Source organism: Channa argus, chromosome 15 (assembly GCF_033026475.1).
Source record: "Channa argus isolate prfri chromosome 15, Channa argus male v1.0, whole genome shotgun sequence".
Classification (NCBI taxonomy): Eukaryota; Metazoa; Chordata; class Actinopteri; order Anabantiformes; family Channidae; genus Channa; species Channa argus.
In genome coordinates this window covers 8,556,988-8,580,080 of record NC_090211.1, presented here as the reverse complement: position 1 = coordinate 8,580,080, position 23,093 = coordinate 8,556,988, and the positions used below count along the sequence as shown (strand labels likewise).

General features: G+C 39.1%; 1 protein-coding gene across 2 annotated transcripts; it reads left to right on the top strand.

The window, feature by feature from the left end:
• Positions 1-1,011: 1,011 nt before the first annotated feature.
• ppp1r1b (protein phosphatase 1, regulatory (inhibitor) subunit 1B) lies at positions 1,012-22,451 on the top strand. Of its 2 annotated transcripts, none has more exons than XM_067477562.1 (5): positions 1,012-1,427; positions 14,442-14,525; positions 16,393-16,468; positions 17,645-17,782; positions 20,168-22,451. In XM_067477562.1, exons 1-5 carry the CDS (start codon positions 1,314-1,316, stop codon positions 20,329-20,331), a joined length of 576 nt encoding a protein of 191 aa, XP_067333663.1. In that variant the 5' UTR covers positions 1,012-1,313; the 3' UTR covers positions 20,332-22,451. The 2 variants fall into 2 exon arrangements, with proteins under 2 accessions (XP_067333663.1, XP_067333662.1); XM_067477561.1 differs by having other exon boundaries at positions 14,442-14,531.
• The last annotated feature ends 642 nt before the right edge of the window (positions 22,452-23,093 follow it).

The following is a 23,093-nucleotide window of genomic DNA, read 5'->3' as shown; positions in this document are numbered from 1 at the left end:
CAGTGAATAACTAACAGGCTTGAATGTTTATCTTGTTCTAACCAGCGGGATAAACACTCAGTTGACTCTTTAATTTTCTTCCTTAGCTCAGTTTTGCTTCCTGAGAACCAAGTACACCTTGACCCATTTTTCTTTTCTGCCCACCCAGCGCCCCTGGTCACCTACACTTCTCCTCCTCCTTCTCTACTAACACTAACTCCTTCATTCCAGGCCATGCCAAAGCTCAACTCTGCCCCAAGGCTAAATCCACTGCTCTCCACTGTCCAAATCCCTCTGCCATGTGAGTGGAATAACAGCACAGTCCTGAAAAAGCCCTGGAAGTGGCTTTCTCTCTCTATTCCCTTCACATCCACAATCCTTTCCACATTTTCGATTGAAAATGAGAATTTTGTGTTTCTTTAATTTCTGTCATAAGTATTGTTTGGTCTTTGCACGCTAAAAACCAAGATCCTGACTACCATCATACATTTGCACCTTATCATTTTGATCTTCTGAATATCTAATTTATTATTTTAATTGGATTTGTTATTGAAGAATCTCTCGTGAATGGCAGACAAATGGAACTCTCAGACCATAATGGACCTTTTATTCAAAATGAAGGGCCATAGCAGAGTGTACTTAACACCACCCAGCCTAATAAACCTAGCAATGGCAGTAGCATGAGCTTAGCTGCTGGATGCTGATGTACATTCTGTCTGCATACCCCACACATCCCTCTCTTCTTGTTTATCCCTTCTGGCACTCCATGCTCCCTCCCTCTTTGAGCATAAATCTCTCATTCACAAATAGAGGCCAAAAGAGGCTCAGCTGATGTGATGAGATTATTATTTTTTCTGATTACAAATCAACCTCAGCTTAGAGAGACAGAAAACCACACATGCTCAGCCTCCGTCCTTTGCAACATTCTCTATCCTCTCCTCCCCCATTTGGTCTGGCACCTCCCCTCTCTTCTGTTATCTCCACCTTGTTTTGGCTCTTGGACTGTCCCCTCTAGTGCCTCCCCTCCCACTTCTCTCCCTCAAAGCCAGATCTAAGGACCTGTCTTATTCAGTCCTGCTGTACAGGTTTTGGAGAACAGGAGAGGTTGAGTGGAATATTAGCAGCTGCTAAAGAGAAAGAGGACAGCAGGTAAAAGAGTTCATTTAGTTTTTTTGATTTCCTACAAAAAGAAGACGGAGTTAGGCAGAAGAGAGAATACAAGTATTAAGGAGTTGGACTACCCAGCAGTAGGAGGCTCCTCCAGAGAGGTTATAGTGGTCTTCAGCAGTGACACCGCCTGTCCACTGTGAGTTGGACCACCAGGATCCTGATTCATGGAGCCCTCTGTGTCAACTGAGGTCGAGGGGGAGCCCAAGGAGCGAAAGAAAATCCACTTTGCTGTGCCAGCCTCTGCACCCACCAACCTGGACCCTCGGCAAGTGGAGATGGTGAGCAGGGAGTGGACAGATTCACTATTTTGCACATTATAATACATTTTATGTCTCTGAGTAGGGTGTTTTACTCTTTGGCTCTAACTTATTTTGCGTTTGATTTACAACTTGTGGTTACAACTTGTATTTACAGCTTGTATTTACAGTATTTCTTCACAAATCTTCTCTATGCACCTCTTTTCTCTGTGCTTTGTTTCATTTTTGACAAGTTTCTTAGGCAGGGCTGGACTTGCTGACTTTGCCTGTACAGTTGAGAGATAATGATGACATTTCCCTCTCTCTGTTTCCTCATGACATTAGTACCTTGCTATCTCATGTCATCTAGATATGTTTAACAAAGTGACATTGACACACAAGTCGTTGGCCTATGTTTAAAACAACCTTACTCTTTTGTAGCAGCAGCAGCAACAAGCTGACATTTTGTAACTAGACATTTTGTAACTATTTATAATTATTGTCTGTGGACTCTTGTCAGTGTAAGAATCCCTGACTGAGCTTTGTCCATATCATTAAGTGAAATGCTAATATTTCACAGTGAAACATGCTCTAATGTCAGTGACTCTTTTTTAGCACAAGTGGGCCAAAGCAGGAACTATTTGGTACCAACATAAATTGAGGCCAATGGCTCATCCCTCTTGAGAGCTTTAGGGGAGATAGAGCAGACAAGGAAGGGATGTGCTAAATGGAAGAAAGCAGTAAGAAAAAGATACACAACCTTAAACCTAGGTGTCTCAGGTCAGACCCTTAGTGACTGTCCTGGTTTCACAACTTGCATAAGAAGCTATTCATGAACATGGATGGCCTGTAATTATTCTCCATCTTACCCCTAAGTGGTCATCATATACTCTCAAAGATAGTAGCAGTTCTGAATCCAAGCATGCTTCCTCCATGGTAGAGAGTTAAAATTGCACCATTTTAGACGATGGTACCGAATTATAAACTACATTATTTACAAAATGTTTTGCATCTCTTCCGCTTACATTGACACACAAACACTTTGCGTCCTTCCCCTCTTATTTTCTCATGCACTGTCATTGTGCACTGATCCCTATCATCTGTTCCAAGAAACCACAGGATATCAATCTACCATATGTGAGTTGCTGCTTCATCTAAAAGTAAAATCTCTCACTTCCTTCTGGTTTGGGGAGGACCTTGTTGCCCAATTACCTTATGGTTACACAGTGATCAGCTAAATTTAGACTTGTTGAATGGCTCTACTCCAGCAGGCCGAGCATGGCATTTAACTTTAAATGTGTGCACTAAAGCTTGTGTTACAGCTTGATGTACTGTTCAAAAACCATTTTGGTCAAACAATCGTGCCAGGTAGACATTTCAAGAGCATAAGAAAAACCAAGCATTAGGCTGATTGTTGAAGATGCTCAATTTTGAGGAATTATGTGCATGTATATGTGAGAGTGAGTGCAGGGAAAATGTTGATTTTTACAACAAACAAATTAATAAATGTAATTAGAGGGAAGAGAAGTCAAAGGGGAATTCAGGAGCAGTTGTGTTTACGTGTGTTTAAAAGCAGATATTATAGGGCTGATGGGAGTCTCCTGGGACATGTGGTTGGGCAGGGGTTACAGTTAACAATACTTATTTCATTCCATCTACCTCCCACAGCCATTACTGTTGCCTGCAAGTTGATATTTGCTAATAAGTTGTAATGAGTATACCATTCTTCGGAACTTGTTACACAACCACTAACTTCTTACTGTTGTTCCTGCTGGCATTTCAACCCCAAAACTGCTATCGACTGAACTAACAGGACCTCGTTACTATGGAAACAGGCCGTGCCGCCCAAAGCTCCCACACAGTTGGCATCTCAAAGATCACCTTTAATGTACAGCTCTGTCTGACAGGATAGTTTGTTTACATTTGTTCTGTTGCATGCTTGTAGATATGTATGTGTGAATGCTCTTTGATGGGTTTGGTGAGAATGCCATACCTCCCACTCAGTGAAATACTGCAAATCTATTTGTATAAGCCTCAAAGGTGCAAGATATGGACACTTTGCACCTGTTGTGAATACTGTGAAAAATGGATTCTAATTTAATGTCTGCAAGCTCTACTACAACAATGACACCATTTTGTTCAAATGTTGGAAAGAAGTGAAGTCGTCTCACTTCACAGACTTGTTAAACTAGTACTTTACTGTATAAGACCTTTCTTTCCAATTTAAGGCCAAGTTTTTTAGACAAAGAAAAACCTGCCATCACAATATTACCTGTGCTACCTTGGTGTCTTTAATACTGCGTTCTGAGACATATGTGTAAAATATGTCAGTTAAGTGTTGTCTTAAAGCCCCATCACATAAACAACTATCATTCTTTGCAATGAGAGAAAATGATTATGGTCTGCAGCAACACTGAATAAGCACATGGCTGTGTTTATTCCCCCAACACCCCTACTCCAAACATACAGTCTTGTATGCTTTTCAAGTGATATCGAGTTTTTTTTTTTGTCCTTTCGGCTTATCCCATGAGTTCAGGGTCGCCACAGTAGATCATTGTCCGCATGTTGATTTGGCACAGTTTTTATGCCGGATGCCCTTTCTGACGCAACACTCCCCATTTTCTACCGGGCTTGGGACTGGCACTGCGCAGCTGGGGATGAGTATGGGCTGTTAGGGGTTCAGTGTGTTGCCCAGAGACCCTTCGAATCACTGACCTTGTGGTCCGTGGACAACTCCCTTACCAACAGAGCGACAGCCGCCTCTTTTGCAAGTGATATAGAGTAATGTGCATTTAATGGGTCGAGATTAGGGTCATGGTGTAGGCGCTGCATCTCTTATTCCCTCCCATTCTGTGTCCATGTGGATTCACCAAGCAGACATCTCACTATGTTTCTTCTCTGTACTATGATTTTTGGTTTCTCTGCTCCCCCCAGTACTCCCTGTCATACACCCAGTCCAGTGGGTGAAACATCAAACAGCGACCTTTGATGCAGCCAGTGCTTGTGAGTAAACATTAACATTCTGGGGAACGATCAACATGAACTCACGGAAAGACTACCTTGAATGCAAAAACCGGGTAAGACTGTGCAGTGATCGTTCCGGGCATGTTGACAGAAAGACAAGTCACTGTAGGAGTCTGACTCAGTTTGCCCAATTATGTAATCTGTTGCTTTTATAAAATGTATTAAATGTTTTTGTTCCTTTCAAAGTTACTCTCCCAAAGCTCCCAAAGCAAAAACTAAATGGAAAATTTGTTATAAAGAAGATGGATTGCCTTGCTGCAAACCGCAGAATGTAATTGCAGTTTGAACACAATCAATGGGTCAATGTCTTTCGTAAGTTGCGTATGTGTTTGTTCCTCCCTGTTTTGACAGTCTAAGCATTTTGATTAGTTATTGACTTTGGAGCAACTTGTTTATGGCTTGTATCTGTGTACTGCACTTTACCACAAAGTGTCCTTTCATCATGCTTTTCCATGCTGTTTTAGCAGTGTGGCTTCTAAGAAAGCTTTTTTATTTAATTCAATCAATTTTATTTTATTTTGAAAAATGTGTTGATCCTAATGATAAACATATATAATGAATCTATTATGTCTTGACCTGTGTGCACATGTATTTGCGTGTGTATGTGCCTTGATGACTGCTGCCATGCACAGGCACATGACAAAACATAGGCCTGCAATACTGCAAAACTCTCCCTTTGCCTTTTAGCATTATGGTTAAAAAAAAATCCTTTGTTGTCATTTGGTTTCATTTTGCTACTCAGTCACTTACTTGTCGATTCAGGGATGATCATTAATCAAACAAAGTCGGGCTGTGGACAGCGCACGATCAGATTCATCCCCCTAATGTCCATTCATTCATCTCTATCTTTTTATATTGTGATGTGAAGAGAAATCCCTGTGCAGCCAAAACAGTTAATCTTTGAACCCTGCCCATAGCTACAACAGCGGCAACCATATTTGTCATGACAGGAGAGGCAGAGGATTAGAAGGGCAACACTGGCACAGAAGGGAGAGAAATGGCGGCAGGGGATCAGGGCTAGACAGGATATGGAGCTGACTTGTCAGATGTCAGTGTGTTCATTGCAGCAGAACACACTGAATGGCACTTTTGAGCTTCCTTCCTCCTTTCTGATTTCACATTCGGTGTCAGAAGCTTCTGGTTCTTTCTCCTGAAGAACCACAGGATGGTGTCACTGATGTAGACATATTGAGAAAAGCACTGAGGCGTGACTCGAAACAAATGGGATTGGTCTTGATCCCTGTTTCATCAACACAGACAAGACATGGATGACATTATGTTAATGGTGCTGTACCTGTTGTAATCTCTGGTTTTTGTCACATGGTAGAGACTTTTTTCACATTTATCTGCCTGGAAATTAATGAGCTTGCACAAAGGCACACCAGACCATCGTCAATATGTTTAAAACTGAATGGCTCAAAATTGAAACAAGGCTATTGATGTAGTGGTTTTTCTGAATTGGATTAAGAATTAAGATGGCTTTAGGAGCTTTAAATCATTTCAACTTAGAGCAAACAAATCTTAGTTATGATTTTAAGTGAACTTTGTACAGTTGAGTTTATATATGTCTTTTGCATCTGAGCAATGAGTTGTAAGCTGCATAGCAACCATCATCAGTATACTTTTTTAATTTTTCACCTTTGGGTACATATGATGTTGCCGATGAGTAACTCTGTCCTAGGTTTGTACCTGTGTGTTGACCTCTGGAACTTGTCTTTGTCACCTGCACAATGTGACACCACTGAACTTTAGTGTGTGAACAAAGCAGAGTTATCTCTGTGTTTGTTAGTTGTGCCATCGTCTCCGGGAAAGCTTTGAGTGGCACCTCCTATGTTTTTGCTTCAGTGTGTGCTGCAGCCTGGCAGGTGGCTTCTTGTCACTCATCAGCCATTAGCACAATATGGGCATTGTATTGTGATAGTAAATCTTTCAGCAACTATTTACATAAATGCTGGCAGGTACTGCTAGAAAGAGGAAAGGAGAGGAGCAGTGTGTTTGTCAGAGTATGATATCATTCTGCCAGTGGGTGCAGCATAAGTACATTTTCTATTTGGGGGTCATTGGAGAGCCCCTCCAGATGCTTTCTCCAGCCATCTGTTTATTTAGTTAGCCAGTGGTGGGGCCAAAGGTCACCACAAAAGTGTTATGTGGATGTTGGGAATCACCATGCAGCACACTCTCAGGCCTATGGAAAATCAGCAATGTCTATTATTTGAATAGCAACGAGTACACAGTGCATATCTGACAGACCTTGGACCTTCGTGAGCTGCAGTTGGGGTTACAATTTGCGTAGCCATGTCCTTGACCTGCTTTGAAACACCTGGAAACTCATTGAAGCCCCTTGGCAGCACTGTTTGCGGGAGTCGGCTGAGTGTGTCACACATGGCTGTTTGTCACGCAACAGATCTGATCACTGACCTGTGATTGTTTCATTTGTCATGGTTATGGAAAGACTGGGAGCTTTGTCAGGAAGGAGAACAATAGGCAAAACACAAATGTAATTCCTAAAACTCCATTGTGAATATTTTCCCAAACAAAATTTCAGACAGAGATGATGTAAATTAACACTGATTATATTTTGCATCTCAGAGCTCAAAAACTTTTGATATGCAATCTTATAGCCTCACGCCAACAAAATCTATATGAATACTGCAATGCACATTAACCAGATAAGATGCAGGCATGTGTGTCCTTTGAATGTGCTAAACCTGAATTTTCAGTAAACTACCACTCTACTACCACAGTCTTATTTTTAACACAAATATATTTATGTTATAGAGTTTGAGGAATGGCGAAACGTGCAATACATCCCATATACCATACACAAGTTTTACACAATCTAACTAAACTTTCAAAACATATGCAGCTTGGGAAGTGCTGCATTTGTGTGCACTAGAAACACATAAACAGAACAATCAGCTCATACTGGGAAGGATCATTTTTCACCTTATTGTGTTATTGAAGTTATTGTTAGATTGCACTTAGAGCACCACATGGGGTTCTGCCACTTCATTGTAGAAGCTTCACTGGGGGGCATGGCATGACTCCGTTTAATTGAGTTGCTCTTCAGCTCAATTGAGTTTCTCTTTATCCAGCTCAAACTGGAGCAGGCCAGAGTATTAGCCAGTTTAAAGTGGACAGCACAAAGAAAAGACAAGGAATGAAACTGCAGCAGATCCCCACTCACCAAATGATGCAATGAGACTTTTTAATTGATTGGAAAAGTGACTACTTATAGTGCTCATTATTTTCTGTGTCCCCACTGGTGTATACTTGCCTTTGCCATGCACATACATGGCAAAGGTTTATTCCTGAGTGATCGTAGATACAGGGACCAGCGACCAGTTTCAGTAATTACAAATCAACCTTTCACAAATCCATATCTAGCCATCTGAAACTGGGTTACAGCTGGGCAATTGTAGAGAGCAATCTTCATATGGACTTACTGCCGATGCCCTTGCCTGTATCAGACAGAACTGACACACATGCTACTGCACTTGATAGGACGGCCTCATGTAGGAGGGTACTATTGGTCTCAAGCAATGGAAGTGATGGGGAAGGAGATGTAAGGCTAGTTTTTCTTCTGTGTTGTTTTTGTGTCAACACTAGATCTGTACACCTCCCCTTGAGATGCCTGACTATTAGCGCTGGTGCAGGGCAGAGTTTTAGAGCCTTTCTCTCTCATGCCATAGAGCCCCCAGAGAGCTCTCAGATCTAGTTTATACTGTTCTACTGCTGTGGCTTTTTATAGGCACGACCACGAGAGTACCAGCTAGAGGATTGCCTCCAGGGAGCAGACCCATATCAGTCGATCTGTGCCCAGGCTTCTACACAAGACTGGGCTGAGCCAACACACATACCTGTACACACAGGCACACATGCACAAAGTCAACATTTACCAATGACTCATGTACCCCAGACAGCACAGGAAGCGGTGTCGGAAACCTATTGGAGAACACTCTGGCTACTCAACCTTTCTGCCTGCAATTAAAGGACGTCTTCACTGATTTTGAATTTACTTCTTTTGGTTCTATTTTGGGTATTACTTGTAAATAAACTCCATTAAACTTCCCTTTGACTTCTCCCTATATTAAAATATCTCTCTACTTCTAACTGAAAAATGCCTCCAGATGACATCACTTGGAGGAACCATAAGATCAGTTCATGTCATCTTGTTGGTTATACTAAAGAGTTTGTAGTTTTTCAGCTAGAAGCAGAGACATATTTTGAAGTAAAAGAGAAGTTTAAAATAATTAATGTACATTTACACCCTAAACAAAACCCATTTAAAGAAAGTTGAAAATTGGTGAAGTTGCCCTTTAAACTTGACAGAGTCAGTCAAATTCAACCAGCCTAGATTTTTATTTACATGGCACAAAACATACTTTGAAATTTCTTTGCTTATGGTTAAAGTTTTAACAGCAAATCAATTAAATATATATATGAGTAATAAAACTAAATAGAACACAGATGTTTAGGTAATTGAATACATTTTAGTATTTTGGAAATGGTTTAGTGAATTTGGAGGTTTATCTCTCTCTGCCTCCTGTCTTTGTCACACAGTGCAAAATCAGCACATTATTCCAATCCACTCATCAGGTTTGGATAAACTGATGGATCTCCTTTCTATGCTATGATGTGTGAGCCAATGTTTTTATTGAGACCAAAGCTCTGTGTGAAACTTAGCAAGGTGCTGCTGCCTCTCAGGGAAGCCTGCAGGCATACACCTGTGGAGCCACTAAAAGGCTACCTCAGCACCATGCTTAGAGCCCCTCAGTTCAATTCAACGGCAGCTTGACTGATCTTTGTACAAAAACAATTGTTGCCAGGGGAAGAGAGGGTTTGGGAGATTGCTGGCAGGGGGTTTAAAGAAGAACCTGGGGGGGGGGGGGGGGGAGTCACATATGATGTTATGTAACTTGATCACAACTCTGTTGTTTTAAGGCTGGAAGATTACTAGACTCAGTCTGTATATTCAAATCTTATGTGACATTGAGACTGGCTTTACCAGTGTCATAGAGCAGCAGCATGACACCACCATCATCACTTTTTGTTTGTTAACACATGAAGTCACAACACAGCAGTACACGTATGTGTAGTGACTCCATGATGTTATGTTTTTATGTCATTTGTAATACTTTTTCACATTCTGAGCTTATGTTTTGGCATATACACACACACAAACACCTTTTCCACTGTGTACTGTGTACCACTATGTATAGTAGAAATGACAATAAAAGCCACTTGACTTGACTTGACACACAGGCACACAGAATGTGAGCACACATTCAGGTAAATAGGTCATTAGATTATGCTTCTCAGTGACCTAAATTATACCACAAAATCATTTAGTTTGCATGTATCTCACCACCCCTACCTGATAGGTAAGAGTACAATGTCTGTGACATTACAATATTGTTTTTACTGAAACTGTGTGGCTGAACAATGTTTTTTAAAGAAATGTAGAAAAAGGAGAAGGGTTATTCAGGTTTTTTTTTCCAAGAGGAAACAACGACCCAAACCTTTTTACAGGTTAACCAGAATGCAATGTAACCATATTAAAGAAGAGGTGGAGCATTAGTACAGTATTTTCATCCATCCAATATCTGTAACCATTTATCCTGTTCGGGGTCACGGGGGGCTCGAGTGTATCACAGTGCGAGAAGATACACTCTGGACAGGTTGCCATTCTATCTCAGGAACACAGACAGACACACACAGACAAACAACCAATCACACTCGGATTTACTCATTTACAAATGCGCAATTTAGAGTGACCTATAAACTTAACATGCATGTATTTTGACTGAGGAGGAAACCAGAGTAACCAAGAAAACCCACGAAAGCATGGGGAGAAAATGCAAACTCCACACAGGAAGGCCAGAGAATTGGAGGACATTCTAGCTGTGAGGCAGCACCGCTAACGACTCCTCCACCGTGCCGTTCACCGACTCCATTACCTTTTTTTACAGTTTTTTTTTTCAATTGCTAACAAGCATTGGTCAGTACTGAAGACATTTTCATAAGAGACATGCACCTCAGCTAAACAGTTCATTTCACCATTTATCCACAACACTGGCAACAAGCAAACACTGTCACTGAGAGCATTACACAAAAGAGCATTACATAAAAGACATTTTATCTTTGAAGTTTAAATGCTTTTTCAGATAAATCAGTGTTTTATTATAGAATAAGATCTTTGCACTTTATTGCATGTGCACTAAATTGTTATATATTAGATTGTATATTGTTACAAGAATGATTTAACAATGAAGCAATTTGCTTCAATTACATTTATGGATTCCATTTCTTGTATAGTGATCTACAGTACTTTATGTAAAACACTCAAACCCTCTCTTCTGCATTTGGCCACATGTTTTTGTCAACATCACATCTTATGTCTTATCCCGCAATGCATCCTGTGAAGAATCTCTTAGAACATCTAATCCATCCCTGGCAGGCTTCAGGAGAAATATCTCCACGTCCTGCACTCATAGTATCCAGTAAAGACAGCTGATCATGTATAGAGTGCTCATAACCCTTCCACCTCTACGCAGAAAAAAACTTTTCTATAGGGTTTAGGAAGGGTGAGTATGGATGCAAGAAAAAGACAGATATCGTAGAATGTGGAACAAACCAGTCAACTACAAATGTTGTCTTCCTTGACCTCTCCCCCCTACTGGCACAAGGTCATCCAAGACCTTGTCTGTATTGTAGGGACCAATGAGAGGTTGTACAAAAGCAAACCATCATTGGAGATGTCTGCAAAAATTCTAATATTTGCTCCTGTCTGGCCTGGGACATCTACAGTTGCCCATTGCTCAATGACATTTCTTCCTTTCTTTGTTTCTGCCAGGCTGAATCTGGCCTCCATTTCCATTACCGTAAAGTAAATCTGCAGTAAAGCACATTATGCATAGCTATGTATGTATTCTGTTTATTGAACAGACATCTTACCTGGACATATTGATAACGGACTTATTTCACGTTCCCCTTAACTGCTTGCTAATTAACCAAACACAGGTCACCTCAGTAGCTTTTTAGCTGTAGACTGCTTTCACCAGTATTTCTGATATGACTTTCTATAGATTTAAATTTGGCTGCAGCAGAAATCATTATGTTTTTATTGCATTTTTTAACAAAGTATGTTAGCATTTGAAAAATGTGCTGCTAAAAGTATATATACTGAGAAAGGAGTGAAAAGTGATTCACAGCTTGCTGACTGTGTAAAGAGTTTTGACAATGTGACTTCAGTTTTGACCAATTATGCTTATTAGCAACTGAAAAAAACTGTAGCCAGAGAAAATCTAGAAACTTTAGAAATCAACCTAAGCTCACCTGACCTGAAGTAGAAATTAGTAAGTCAAAATAGGAGGATATTTACACTGGAACGAAGGTTATAGGAATCATACTGCTGTTAATAACAATGTATCATCACCTCAATTAACATTGTCTAAAATATATGAGAAAATTGTTGGAAAATGTTTATTCCAGTTAGTTGATGCAGAGTTGCATTGTTATAATTTTAGGATTTTGTGGGTATTAGAATAAGATGGTCAAAAACTCAAAAATAGTCATTTTATAATTCCATGAAAAAGATAAGAATACAGGCTATGCCGTGAATTTGTACATTTTACTTAAAAAACTTCTGAGTATTTAAATTTTCTAAAAACACAAAATCTTGAATACAAAGGTCCAATCCCAGTTTAATGGATTTAATGCCACAGGACTCTGGCATAGGTTTGGTCATAGCAACATCTGCTGTCTGCTGTCTATCCTAGGTGTAAGTGTGAGCCACCCCAGGGTGCCCTGCAAGGCTGGCAGCAGGTGTCGGGCAAGCAGGAGCAGCAGGATTCACAGCAGCATGAAGCCCCGGGCCTCCACACCTTGCCAGGAGAGAGAGACAGGAAAGATAGATAGGGGTCAGAGGAAACCCTGCGTATGTTCCCTGCCAATAAACAAAGAATGAGACAGATCAATTGAGGAAAAAAAAGAGTCAGTAAACAAAGGGTAATAATATGATTTCAGTTATGACACACTATGCTAATGGACATGAGAGGGGAAGAGAAGAACATGAGGGTAATGTCACTGTCAAGGAATGAGAGATGGATATGGAAGTAAACAGGATAGCGGAAAGAGTGAAACAAGTGAGGTGGAAATGAGAGGTGAACAAAAGAAAGACAGATAGTGTGAAAGATCCAGGGGAGACAGGAAAACAAGAAGCTGTGTGATGAGATTAACATGTGCATCAGATATCATAGTGAAAGCCATGCTTGATTACTCTGCGTTGTCATGTTTGACAGCAGCAGCTTTTCACCAAGCAGTCCTGCAATCCACTGCTTTGGCAACATGCGCTTTTCTGCGATGACGCACACCTCGCTTAACAACACAAACAGGAAATGAACACAAACACAACTCTCCTTATGGAGAACTTCTACACAAAATCGTGCCAGGAGACTTAAATTCACTCCTACAGCTCCATGTGGTGTCATAATCAGCAGCACTGAGATTCATATCATGGCCAAGGTTGGCATGCTTTGTGGAGGACACATTTAAAACTATGTTTGTCTGATCTTCCAGTTATTTTCTCAGTACTATTACTCAGTCCAGTTTTATATGCAAAAATTCCCCAAAAGGTAATTTGGTACATTATGGCAGCTAACAATCCTTTACATCTGTGAAACACTGAGTCAAAATACTGAGTTCTGTATGTAAATCTTACCATATTAAACAAAGGCCCTACTTGTTCTGCTTACTGCATTTCAGTGTAGCTAATAAAGAGACTACACTGTACCAAAAACCTGTTTTCTGGGTATCAGATGCTCACTTCCTTTTTTTCTTGAAATGTTATCAGTTTGCTCCAAAAGCTGCTAAACTTGACTTGGTGTTGGTTGCAATAAAGCCCAGTTATTATAAATGTTTTTTAATGGTAAAACAGAATAAAACCTCTCAGTTTCTATACTGCTTATTTTAATCATTAATTTATACGGACATGCATTTAAAAAAAACGTTTTTGATATTCAGGCTTTTATTTTCAGAAAATGTCCAGTAAATTTTCAGGGGTCCAAAAAGCAAATTATATTTACATTTACAAAAGCAACATATTTGGCATAGACTATTGACATTAAGAATTAATTTGATATCAAATAAAATATTGAGAATGTTCTAAACACTTACATTTTTGCTAAAGACACAAGTTCAGTCACAGTCCTCATTAGCAACTTTGTTAAGCATGTTAGTGGGCTAGAAACATTTCACAGTCCAGGGGATTAGTGCATCATACTCAAAAGTTAATTTTTGGACTGGGTGTTGAGGATTAAATTTAATCAACATAGCGTAATTTCCTGTACATTTTGCTGTCAGCAAAAGGGGCACAGTCCTGCTGGTGAGCTGGGGGGATATATGGGCACAGACGGCTATTTGTTCTTAAGGACACAGAGGTCAGGGTATAGAGTGACTTGTGCTAGAGGTAAAGTGTGGACCTGATGCCCATCTGGCTCAGGGTTTTCTCTCATGTGATCAGCAACATGGCTTTCGGCCTCCAGGGAAGAATAAGGCTGGAGACAGATCTGGGCTGGTTGCTAGAGCTCATTTAATCTAAAATCACATTTTCCATGGGCCCGCTGTTATTGAGGATGTGTGTTCCCGTGCATTCAAGTGATAAAACACACTAATAGCACAACATCATAGGTCACATGAGGAGCTCTTTCATATTGAATAAATCAAGACGCAATACCTATTGACAATTAAAAAATTGTCAAGCATCCCCATAGCTTGTGTTGTACACTACACTACATTGCCTTTGCTGTGTTAAGTGTCTCTATAAAATTAAAGTTACATAGTGTCTCTTCCTCCGCTTTACTGACTGTAGCATTCAGTCTGACCTGACATGCCCTTCACCAGCGTGAATTGTCAACATTTTCCATGTGACTAATAAGGCTTTGTGCTGAGCATTATTAATAATACAGTGTTGGTTTGTTAAATTATTCATTTATTGCTGCTCTTTAGGTTTATGCGTGTGTGTATTTATAGATTCGGCGCAGGAGGCCCACACCTGCCACGCTGTTTAGAGTAGCCGACCAATCATCTCCCGAAGATGATCAGTCCACTCATCAGGTAAAGGTGAAGTTAAAACACTTTTTTATATCGTCACATGTCTTCCTCACATTTCCTGGTCGTTTTTGCACCTTTTTTCTTTTCTGCATTTATTGATCCTCTGGTTAACTCATGTTGGGTTACGAGTTTACTAATGTTTATCTATGAACTATTATTTTAATAGTTTAATTAAAGTTTTAACTTTTGTATGCTAGAGAAAGCAGACTGACAACAATTTTAATGCATTGAGGAAGTTCGGAAAGTCATGAACCTTGTATTGACATTATTTGTCAAGTTACAAAACCATTTGAAGATCCAAAGGAAATGTCAAATAGTTAAATAAGCCACTTCTACATGATATTGCCAATCTTTCTTGCAAGTATTGCATTGCTTTGCTGGGTAACAAAAGTTACACCTCTCCCTTTGAATTCTAGGTTGTTTTGGGTGAAAACATAATAAAATTATGTGATCATAGTAGGTCTTAGTATTACACAAATACAACCTCAGACAAACAACAACAAATAACTTTTTCAATATGCCAATATTTATTTGACAAAAAAGAAAGCCAAAAAGAAAACAGAACTTGGGCAATACCCACTTACTGCTTCCATTGGACTTAAGAGGGTAGGCTGCAGCAAGGTGCTGCTAATTATCAGCCCCTCATTAACTGATCATCATGAGGTCTGAAGACCTCTAGAAAAGCAGACATGTTAGCAGTTTGCTGGTCCTGAGCATTCAGGTGCGTGTTAACACTATGCCAAAAGGAAAGACATAAGCAATGGTCTTAGAGAAGCGATTGTTGCTGCACATCAATCTGGAAAGGGTTATAAAGCATTTCTAAATATTTAGGAGTTCAATGTTCTAATTTGAGAAGGATTTTTCACAAGTGAAAAGCATTCAAGACAGTTCCCAGTCATCCCAGGAGTCAACATTTGAACAGACTGACCCCAAAATCAGACTGAGAAATGCTAAGAAAAATACAAAAAAGAACCCCGGAAGCTACATCTCACACCCTCCAGGCCTCAGTGAGCATGTGAAATGTTAAAGTCAATTACAACACAATTAGAAGAAGACTGAACAAGTATGGTTTGTTTGGAAGAGTTGTCAGGCGAAAGACACTTCTGTCAAAAAAAAAACAAAACATGAAAGCTCGACTGAGGTTCATAGAACTGCATCTGAACAACCACTAGACTTCTGGAACAATATCCTATGGACAGATGAGACCGAAGTGGAGTTGTTTAGCCTTAAAGCCCAGAGCCATGTTTGGTGAAACCAAACTCAGCATTTTAGCAGAAACACTTGGGCTTGTTTTGCAGCCCCAGATCCTTTCAGTTATTGAGTCGACTATGAACTTCTCTCTATACCCGAGTATTCTTTCGACACATATGAGGCCATCTGACAAATAGCTAGTGCTTGGTTAAAATTGAGTCATATAACAGGAAAATGATCCGAAGCAGACCAGTAAATCTACATCAGAATGGCTGAAAAATAAAAATGTAGGTTTTGGAATAACTTAGTCAAAGTCCAGACCTTAACCCAACTAAAATGCTGTGGTGGGACTTTTAGAGAGCTATGCATAAGCGAATACCCAAAAACCTCAATGAACTGAAACAATGTTGTAGAGAAAAATGGGCCAGAGTTCCTTCACCGTGGTGCGAGGCTGATAAAATCATACAGGAAACAATTACTTCAAGCTATTGCAGCTAAATGTGGATCTACAAGCTACTGAATCATGTAGGGTAGAGACCAGGTGCACTCAGATGATTTTTATTATGTTTTTAACCCAAAAGACAGAAAATAAAAGATGGGTACTAACTTTCAAACATAGCGTAATGTCTTGACATCACTATAAAGGAACATTTTAAGAAGAAAATCTATGTTTTTGCAGTGGGTTGTTGGAGAAAACGGAGTGCTCAAACCAAAACGTGTCAATCCAAGTGTATATCAGCCGCCATCACTTAAAGGTCTGTACAAGTATTAATGATACTGTGGGTGGTGGTTGTGTATTTTGTGATTTATCCTTGTGTTTAAGTCCTTTTTTGGTTTACCAGGCTTCACTGTTGTCAGTTTCCTCCTTTCTTTCCATGCATTCTGATAACAGACAAAAGAAAAAAGTGCGGATGGGTAGATATGTGTTTAACTTTTATTTCTTTTTGTTTGTGCACGTGTGATACTGTATACACAGGTGTATTTGTTTCTGGTCTTATTGTACACTCAGCAGCACTTTCCATAATTTTTTTGTAACAAATAGAGAAAGGGAGAAAGAGAGAGATTAGAGCGTAACAGCTGTGAGACACTGAGTGTGAGTCTAGGAAAGTCTGGATCATCCAGGATTACAGTCAGTTGTGTGTGCAGCTGTGGCACACACCCAGATAAATGAACACACACATATGATAGAAAAATATACATGAACACAAACATGCACTTATGTTTGTTTCTTTGTGTGCCACTTTTTGCTTGTTGCATGTGGTTCTTAATGCAGCAAAAAACTACACTGAGCTTGTCAGCAGAGTTTAATTTAATGGCTGTTTCTGGGTGTGTGCTGCATGCAGAGTAATGATATAATGTGCCAGAAAGCCTCATTTCTCCATCAGAAATCTGTCCTTCATCTGCTCAGATGAAAAGATAGAAAGAGAGGGGAAATCACATGTAATCACATAACCTACCTTAAGCTAGAATAAGTGACCTGCCTCAGCTCTGTGCAGTGTATCTGAAGGCATTACAGAGTGAAAGAGCTAATATCACTAAAGAGAGGAGAATGTGTAGGAAAAGAGAGTCAGCACTTCAAGGCGAGAGCACAGAGGAGCGCGGACAGTCATGGAAAGATCAGGGCACAAACCAAACAGATGGGAGAACAGGGTGAGAGAAGGGATAGAAAACAACACCGTGGGCACTACTGTATAAAGCAGTGGGGAATACCATTTTGCAGTTGCTTGCCTGTCTGTCAGTGCATGTGTTTAATTGGCTTCCTGCCTGCCTGGCATATATTCAAAGATCCTCGTGAAGCTTGATAAAAACTGACAGTGTTGAAGAGGGTAAAACCAAAACAACATATCCCTCAATCCCTGTGTCTGTGTTCATGTGTTCGTGTTGCTCTCTCCTTGTGTGTATGTGTGTGTTCTGTGTTTCCCTGTGTGTAGCTGTGCAGAAGATGGCTGAAGCACATATGCAGAACCTAGGGGTCTACCCTCCTTTGGAAGACCCTTGTGAAGGGGAGGAGGATGAGAACCAGTGGGAGGGAGAGGAGGGAGCGGACACATCTCCCATCCAAGCTGCTGGTGAGAGGGAGGTTCTCTGTCAATTGACGGACCAAAACATACAATCAACACTGCATACTGTGGCAGCAAGGATAACACAGCTGGTTTCATTATTTAACGGAAAATCACACCACATGGCACTTTAATACAGCTGGAAACACAACATCTGGCAGTTTGCTTTGAATTTTTTTTGTTTGATTTGTTAGTGTGTCACTAGGAAAATTAGAAGATAAGATAAATTATGTCACTGAGAACTTTGCTGCACAGTTACAACAGTGCTGTCACATTTATAAATTCACTTAATTTAAAGTGGAAAAAACAAAGGTTATCTACATATTAAATTAATATACTTAAATGTGAACAGCTGAAAGGAAAGGAAGAAGTGAATGACAATAATTTATTAGAAAACAATTTTTCCCTAATTAGTAGTTATTCTTAAATAGAACGTAAGACTCATGTTAGTATGGATAGTGTGTTAAAATGTTCTATGATGACACAGCTGTTGGTTTTCTTCACTGAAATCACTGGTAGAAAAACATTGTGTGTCATAGCATAGAGCTGCTCGTGTCTCATTCCCCAAGTCTGTCAAAGGGAACACTACAGTCAGAGAGGTCAGACAGGATTAATAAGCACAGAGAGCATCTTGATCTATTTCAGGTGTTTATTTTTTCATTATTAGAGCAATTAGGAGCGACGAACAATGTATTTGTGCAAATTTGATTCAAACAAAAAACAACAAAATAGTTTGCAAATCTTAAGTTGGAGTGCACTCCCTAATTAGTTTAGTAAGTTATTTTGCTTGTTTTATATTGCAGAAATTATAGTTTTAATCTCCATTATGTCACATGAGAACAGTGGTATTTCATTCAGAATTATTGCTGTGTTGGCCCAGATGACGGCCTCTCTCAGTAAATCCCGTTGCAGAAGTACTCAAACAGGATATTGAAACTCACAACATAGTTCATCTGTTCTTTCAATCAAAACGATGCGGTTCAGGGTTGGTCAGCGCTACTGCAGCCAGAAACAAAAGTGATTAAATCAGGTTAGTGGTATTAAACGTTTCAGGAAATAGAATAAGCAGCCACTTTTCAGTCTCATCTTGTGTGCTTATTAAATCCTGAAGTGGGTTTCCAGCTCTTAAAGGAAGTCATACAGTACATGAATAAAAAATTTGCATTTTTTAACTAATCTCCTCGAATCGTTGGCCATTCCAAAATTGAAAAAGCATCAATCTGTTTGGTTCTCAGTTACATTACTATACAAAATTACATAGAAAACAAATATTTTTAACAACACAACATTTAATCTGTCAAGTTAAGTTTTATTTTCTTTGTTGAATAATTTGGCAGTTATTGTCTGGAATAATCAATTAGATTTACTGGTTGATTAGATGTGCAAAAAAGAATAGTTTCCATAGGTCTAAACACAGTGTCATAAAACTTTTGTTGTTTCTGACCTTCAATACAAAACACAAAGGACAACTGAGCAAATCTGAACCAGAAATAAATCACATTATCTTTATAAATCTGTCCATATGTCCATTAACTTAGCTGCTTATTATATTCTGGGTCATGGGGGCTGGAGCATATCTCAGCTGTCCTTGTGCAAGACGTGGGATACACCCTCGAGAGGTCTCCAGTCTATCTCAGGGCCAACACAGATAGACATACACAGACAGACAACCATTCACACTAAAAGTCACACCTACAGGCAATTTAGAGTCACCAATTAACCTAACATACATGTGTTTGGACTGTGGGAGGAAGCCGGAGTATGCAAAGGAAACCCACGCAAGCAAGGGCAGGAACATGCAAACTCCACACAGAAAGCTGCATCTGGCTGGGGAATCAAACAAGGGACCTACTAGCTGTGAGGCGACAGCACTAACCAGACCACAGCCATGCTGCCCACTGTCATTATTAATAGATAACATCTTAAGATTATATGCATTTAAGTGGGTTTCATATAATGTGTCACAATAGAATTTTGTAGTAGTTCAGACCAGGCAGATTGTTCCTGCAAATTATGGATTTTTACTTTCCCACAACTGTTTATTACCATTTGTGTATGACTATTTTTAAAACATATTTCACATTTCTCACACTGAATGAATGTGTTATAGACACCCTCTTAGCCTGTTAATATGTAGTTTATTATTTCAAACCTTATAAATTCCCAATATTTTTAAATGTACCATTTCCTTTTAAGTGTTTGTCCCAGTGTGTCCACTGCAATAAAAAATGTCTAGGTTGTCCACTAAGTATCTCTTTAACCAGAAACAACTCCACAAACACCACAATTAATACACCACAAGTAATACACGTAACGTAAGAGCCAATCACCAGGTTATGCTTTAAGCATTACCTGGTGATTGGCTCTTTTTGACATCAGCTCTTCTCTCCTCAGATCATCAGGAGGCAGTGATTACCGAACAGACAGAAACTATTTCCAGTGTGAGAGAGATGGCCAGGCAGATCCAAGCAGCACAAGAAGAAGAGGAGGAAGAGGAAGATGAGGAGAGGGACACAACTGAGGGAAAGACAGAGGAGAACAATCGTGGGAGTAACTGAGAGAGAGAGAAAGAGGCAAACATTTGAAGTGAAGATTTGGGTAGAGTGCAGGTTTATAAAATGGTTACAATCTGAAGAACTCATAAAAGATGAAGAAGTAGTTGTGCTTGTGGGTGAATGTGTGGAGGCTGAATGGCGTGACCATGACCGATGATTCAACTTAATGATAGAAAGCAAAGATTTCTGTGCTGCTTCACCTCTAAAGGGTCACGTAGATTTGCCAGAGGACAGAGGGGGAGTTTGTGTATTAGGAGTCAGCTCATATGAGAAGGCGAGGAGTGATCTACTGACAGAGCAGACGGCACTCTGGTCTTAATGTCCCTTTGTTTATAATGAGAGTGGAGGGACCAAGGTCAACATGACCAAATAGTCTGTAAGACAAGCCCTCCCTTCGCTTCTGCACAAAATGTTCCCCCCAAGAAGGTAAAAATAACCACAATAAACAAAAAGCACACTCATACTATAACCTATCCTTGGCATTTTTTGGCAAAGTGTCTCTTACGTGACTATTTCAAAGCGTTTGAATGTCTGTTTTATGTTCCACATTATCCTGAAACCATGGACATCATCTTCCGATTTGCAGCATATTTGAGAGTAAGCCATTTGATTAAATATCCTTGTACTGCCATCATCTGTTAGGAAGTAAGTATTACAGGTTTAAAGTGATACTCCAGCCAATGTCTTTCTTGTATCAAATACTTAAAGGTATAATCCTTAATACCTTCATGGATGGTCAACACTGTTTAATGCTGCTTTCAGTTGAAAATTTTTATCTATACATTCTGCAATCACCTCGCTATTAAGTACCTTTTATTTTTAAGTGGCAGTCTGTCATTTCCACAAGGGATTAACAGGAAACAATGCAGCATGTAATCCAGCATCTCATTGACATCAGCCTCACTGTTTATGTTTGAAATCTCTTACACGGTATCAGATCTGTATCCGTATACAATTCTTCTTGTCGCCAAATCAACCAGAAGTCAAATCTTCTGGATTTTAACTTTGACTTATTGAATGCTTGAATAATGGTTATCTATAGTTTTATTCATCAGTGAGAACAATAGCTGTATTAAACTATAATTCATGTCAGATACAATGTAATAGAGCCTAAAAAAGTACAAATAATGTCCATTATTTGGAGTGGAGTATCACTTTATGGATGACTAATATTAAGCACCAAATGTTTGATAAACGTACTAAATCCATGAGAGGATGAGTGCATTTTAATGATTATCTCCTGCCACCCTTTTCATATTTGAGTATGTAAAATTAGTCTTTGAAGGGCAAATCTACCTCTAATTTCTTAGAGTACCCACTTATTGCCTCCAAGAATCACACATTTCCACTTGATTCATCTTAGATTGACACCCTCTTTTGAAATCAAAAATATAATTGTAATTTTTTTCCATTATTGTTCTCACTGGGGATTTTCCTTTGTATGTTAACATTTTTCTAATGCCATTTTTTAAATTGTTCATTCATGATTTGTATGTCATAGATCATGACATCATCATCATAAGAGCTATTTTTCTAATCTTATTTTTGGTGTATGAGTAGGTATATAGAGTTTCTACTGACTGCATCCACGTACTCATTAGCCTGCATGTAGCATACAGCACAGAAAACCTAAACTGGACACCGTACGAAGTTAGAGCAAAATGGTCACTGCACAAACTCTTTGTGTTTTCTTTAACTACAGATATTCTCTAATTTCTTTCTTTTTTTTTCTTTGCTCATCAATTATCGAACTATATTACAATTTATTTGAAGATGCATGATACACTATTTCCAGTTGTGCAGAATGAATAAAACGTACTGTTTATATCATCTGGGCAGCTGTTTGTATATCAAAACACTTTTGACCTCTGACCTGCCCAAACTGGGGGATGTGTGTGCTGAGGCCCCACACAAAACCGCATCCACACTCTGCCATGCTCTCTCTCTCTCTCTCTTTCCTTCCAGGTCGGATGAAAACAACCATGGAACCACGTGTGAATTCTTATGCTTATTCTGTCTTTACTTTTATTTTTCCATTTTCTTGTTTCTTGATGTGATGTGGTTGTTTTAAAAGTGAGAAACAATATAATATCAAAATAAACAGTTTTCCTGTTCTACTTTAACCTGACCTGTTCTTAATAGTGTAAATCTGATATGAAATCTGAATTTTATTTACTTTGTTTTATCAGTTACTGATAATATCCTACTAGCCCTTATGTTTACAAATTTCTATTGAGACACAGGAGTGATTCAATTCATAAAATATTTTTTAGTTACACTGAATATAAAAAAATATAATTAAAAATATTTTTACCATAAAAGAATCAGATTTATCTTTGTCATTGTGGACATGTATTCACAACAGCTTTCTGCTAACAGTAAAATTTGTATTATCTCATAAAATACATCTTCACAAGAATATTATTAAAAATGTGACATGAGCTTAACTCAGAACACTGATGAAGTGAAAACTATTTTAAAAATATTAAAATATATACATTATTGATTAAATTATAAATAAATTATAAATAATTTCTATTTGTTTTTTATTTTGATGCAATAGTTACGTCATTAATACCTTAAATGTTAGGCCAAACATCTCTTTATTTCATTCATTATTAAATTGTTTGTTCATTTGTTTGTTCCTTCGTCTTTGGACTGCTGGGCTTGACCAGATTTTATTTCTAAAGTAGGTCAATGATGGCCAGTGCCTGATGGCTACTTTCATATTCTTTGCAACTAATGTTGTGAAGAAAAATTGATGT

Coding starts and splice junctions, on each gene's coding strand:
- ppp1r1b (XM_067477561.1), top strand. CDS start 1,314: ATGGAGCCCTCTGTGTCAACTGAGGTCGAGGGGGAGCCCAAGGAGCGA. Junction 1,428..14,441: donor ACCCTCGGCAAGTGGAGATG/GTGAGCAGGGAG, acceptor GTGTATTTATAG/ATTCGGCGCAGGAGGCCCAC. Junction 17,783..20,167: donor ATCTCCCATCCAAGCTGCTG/GTGAGAGGGAGG, acceptor TTCTCTCCTCAG/ATCATCAGGAGGCAGTGATT.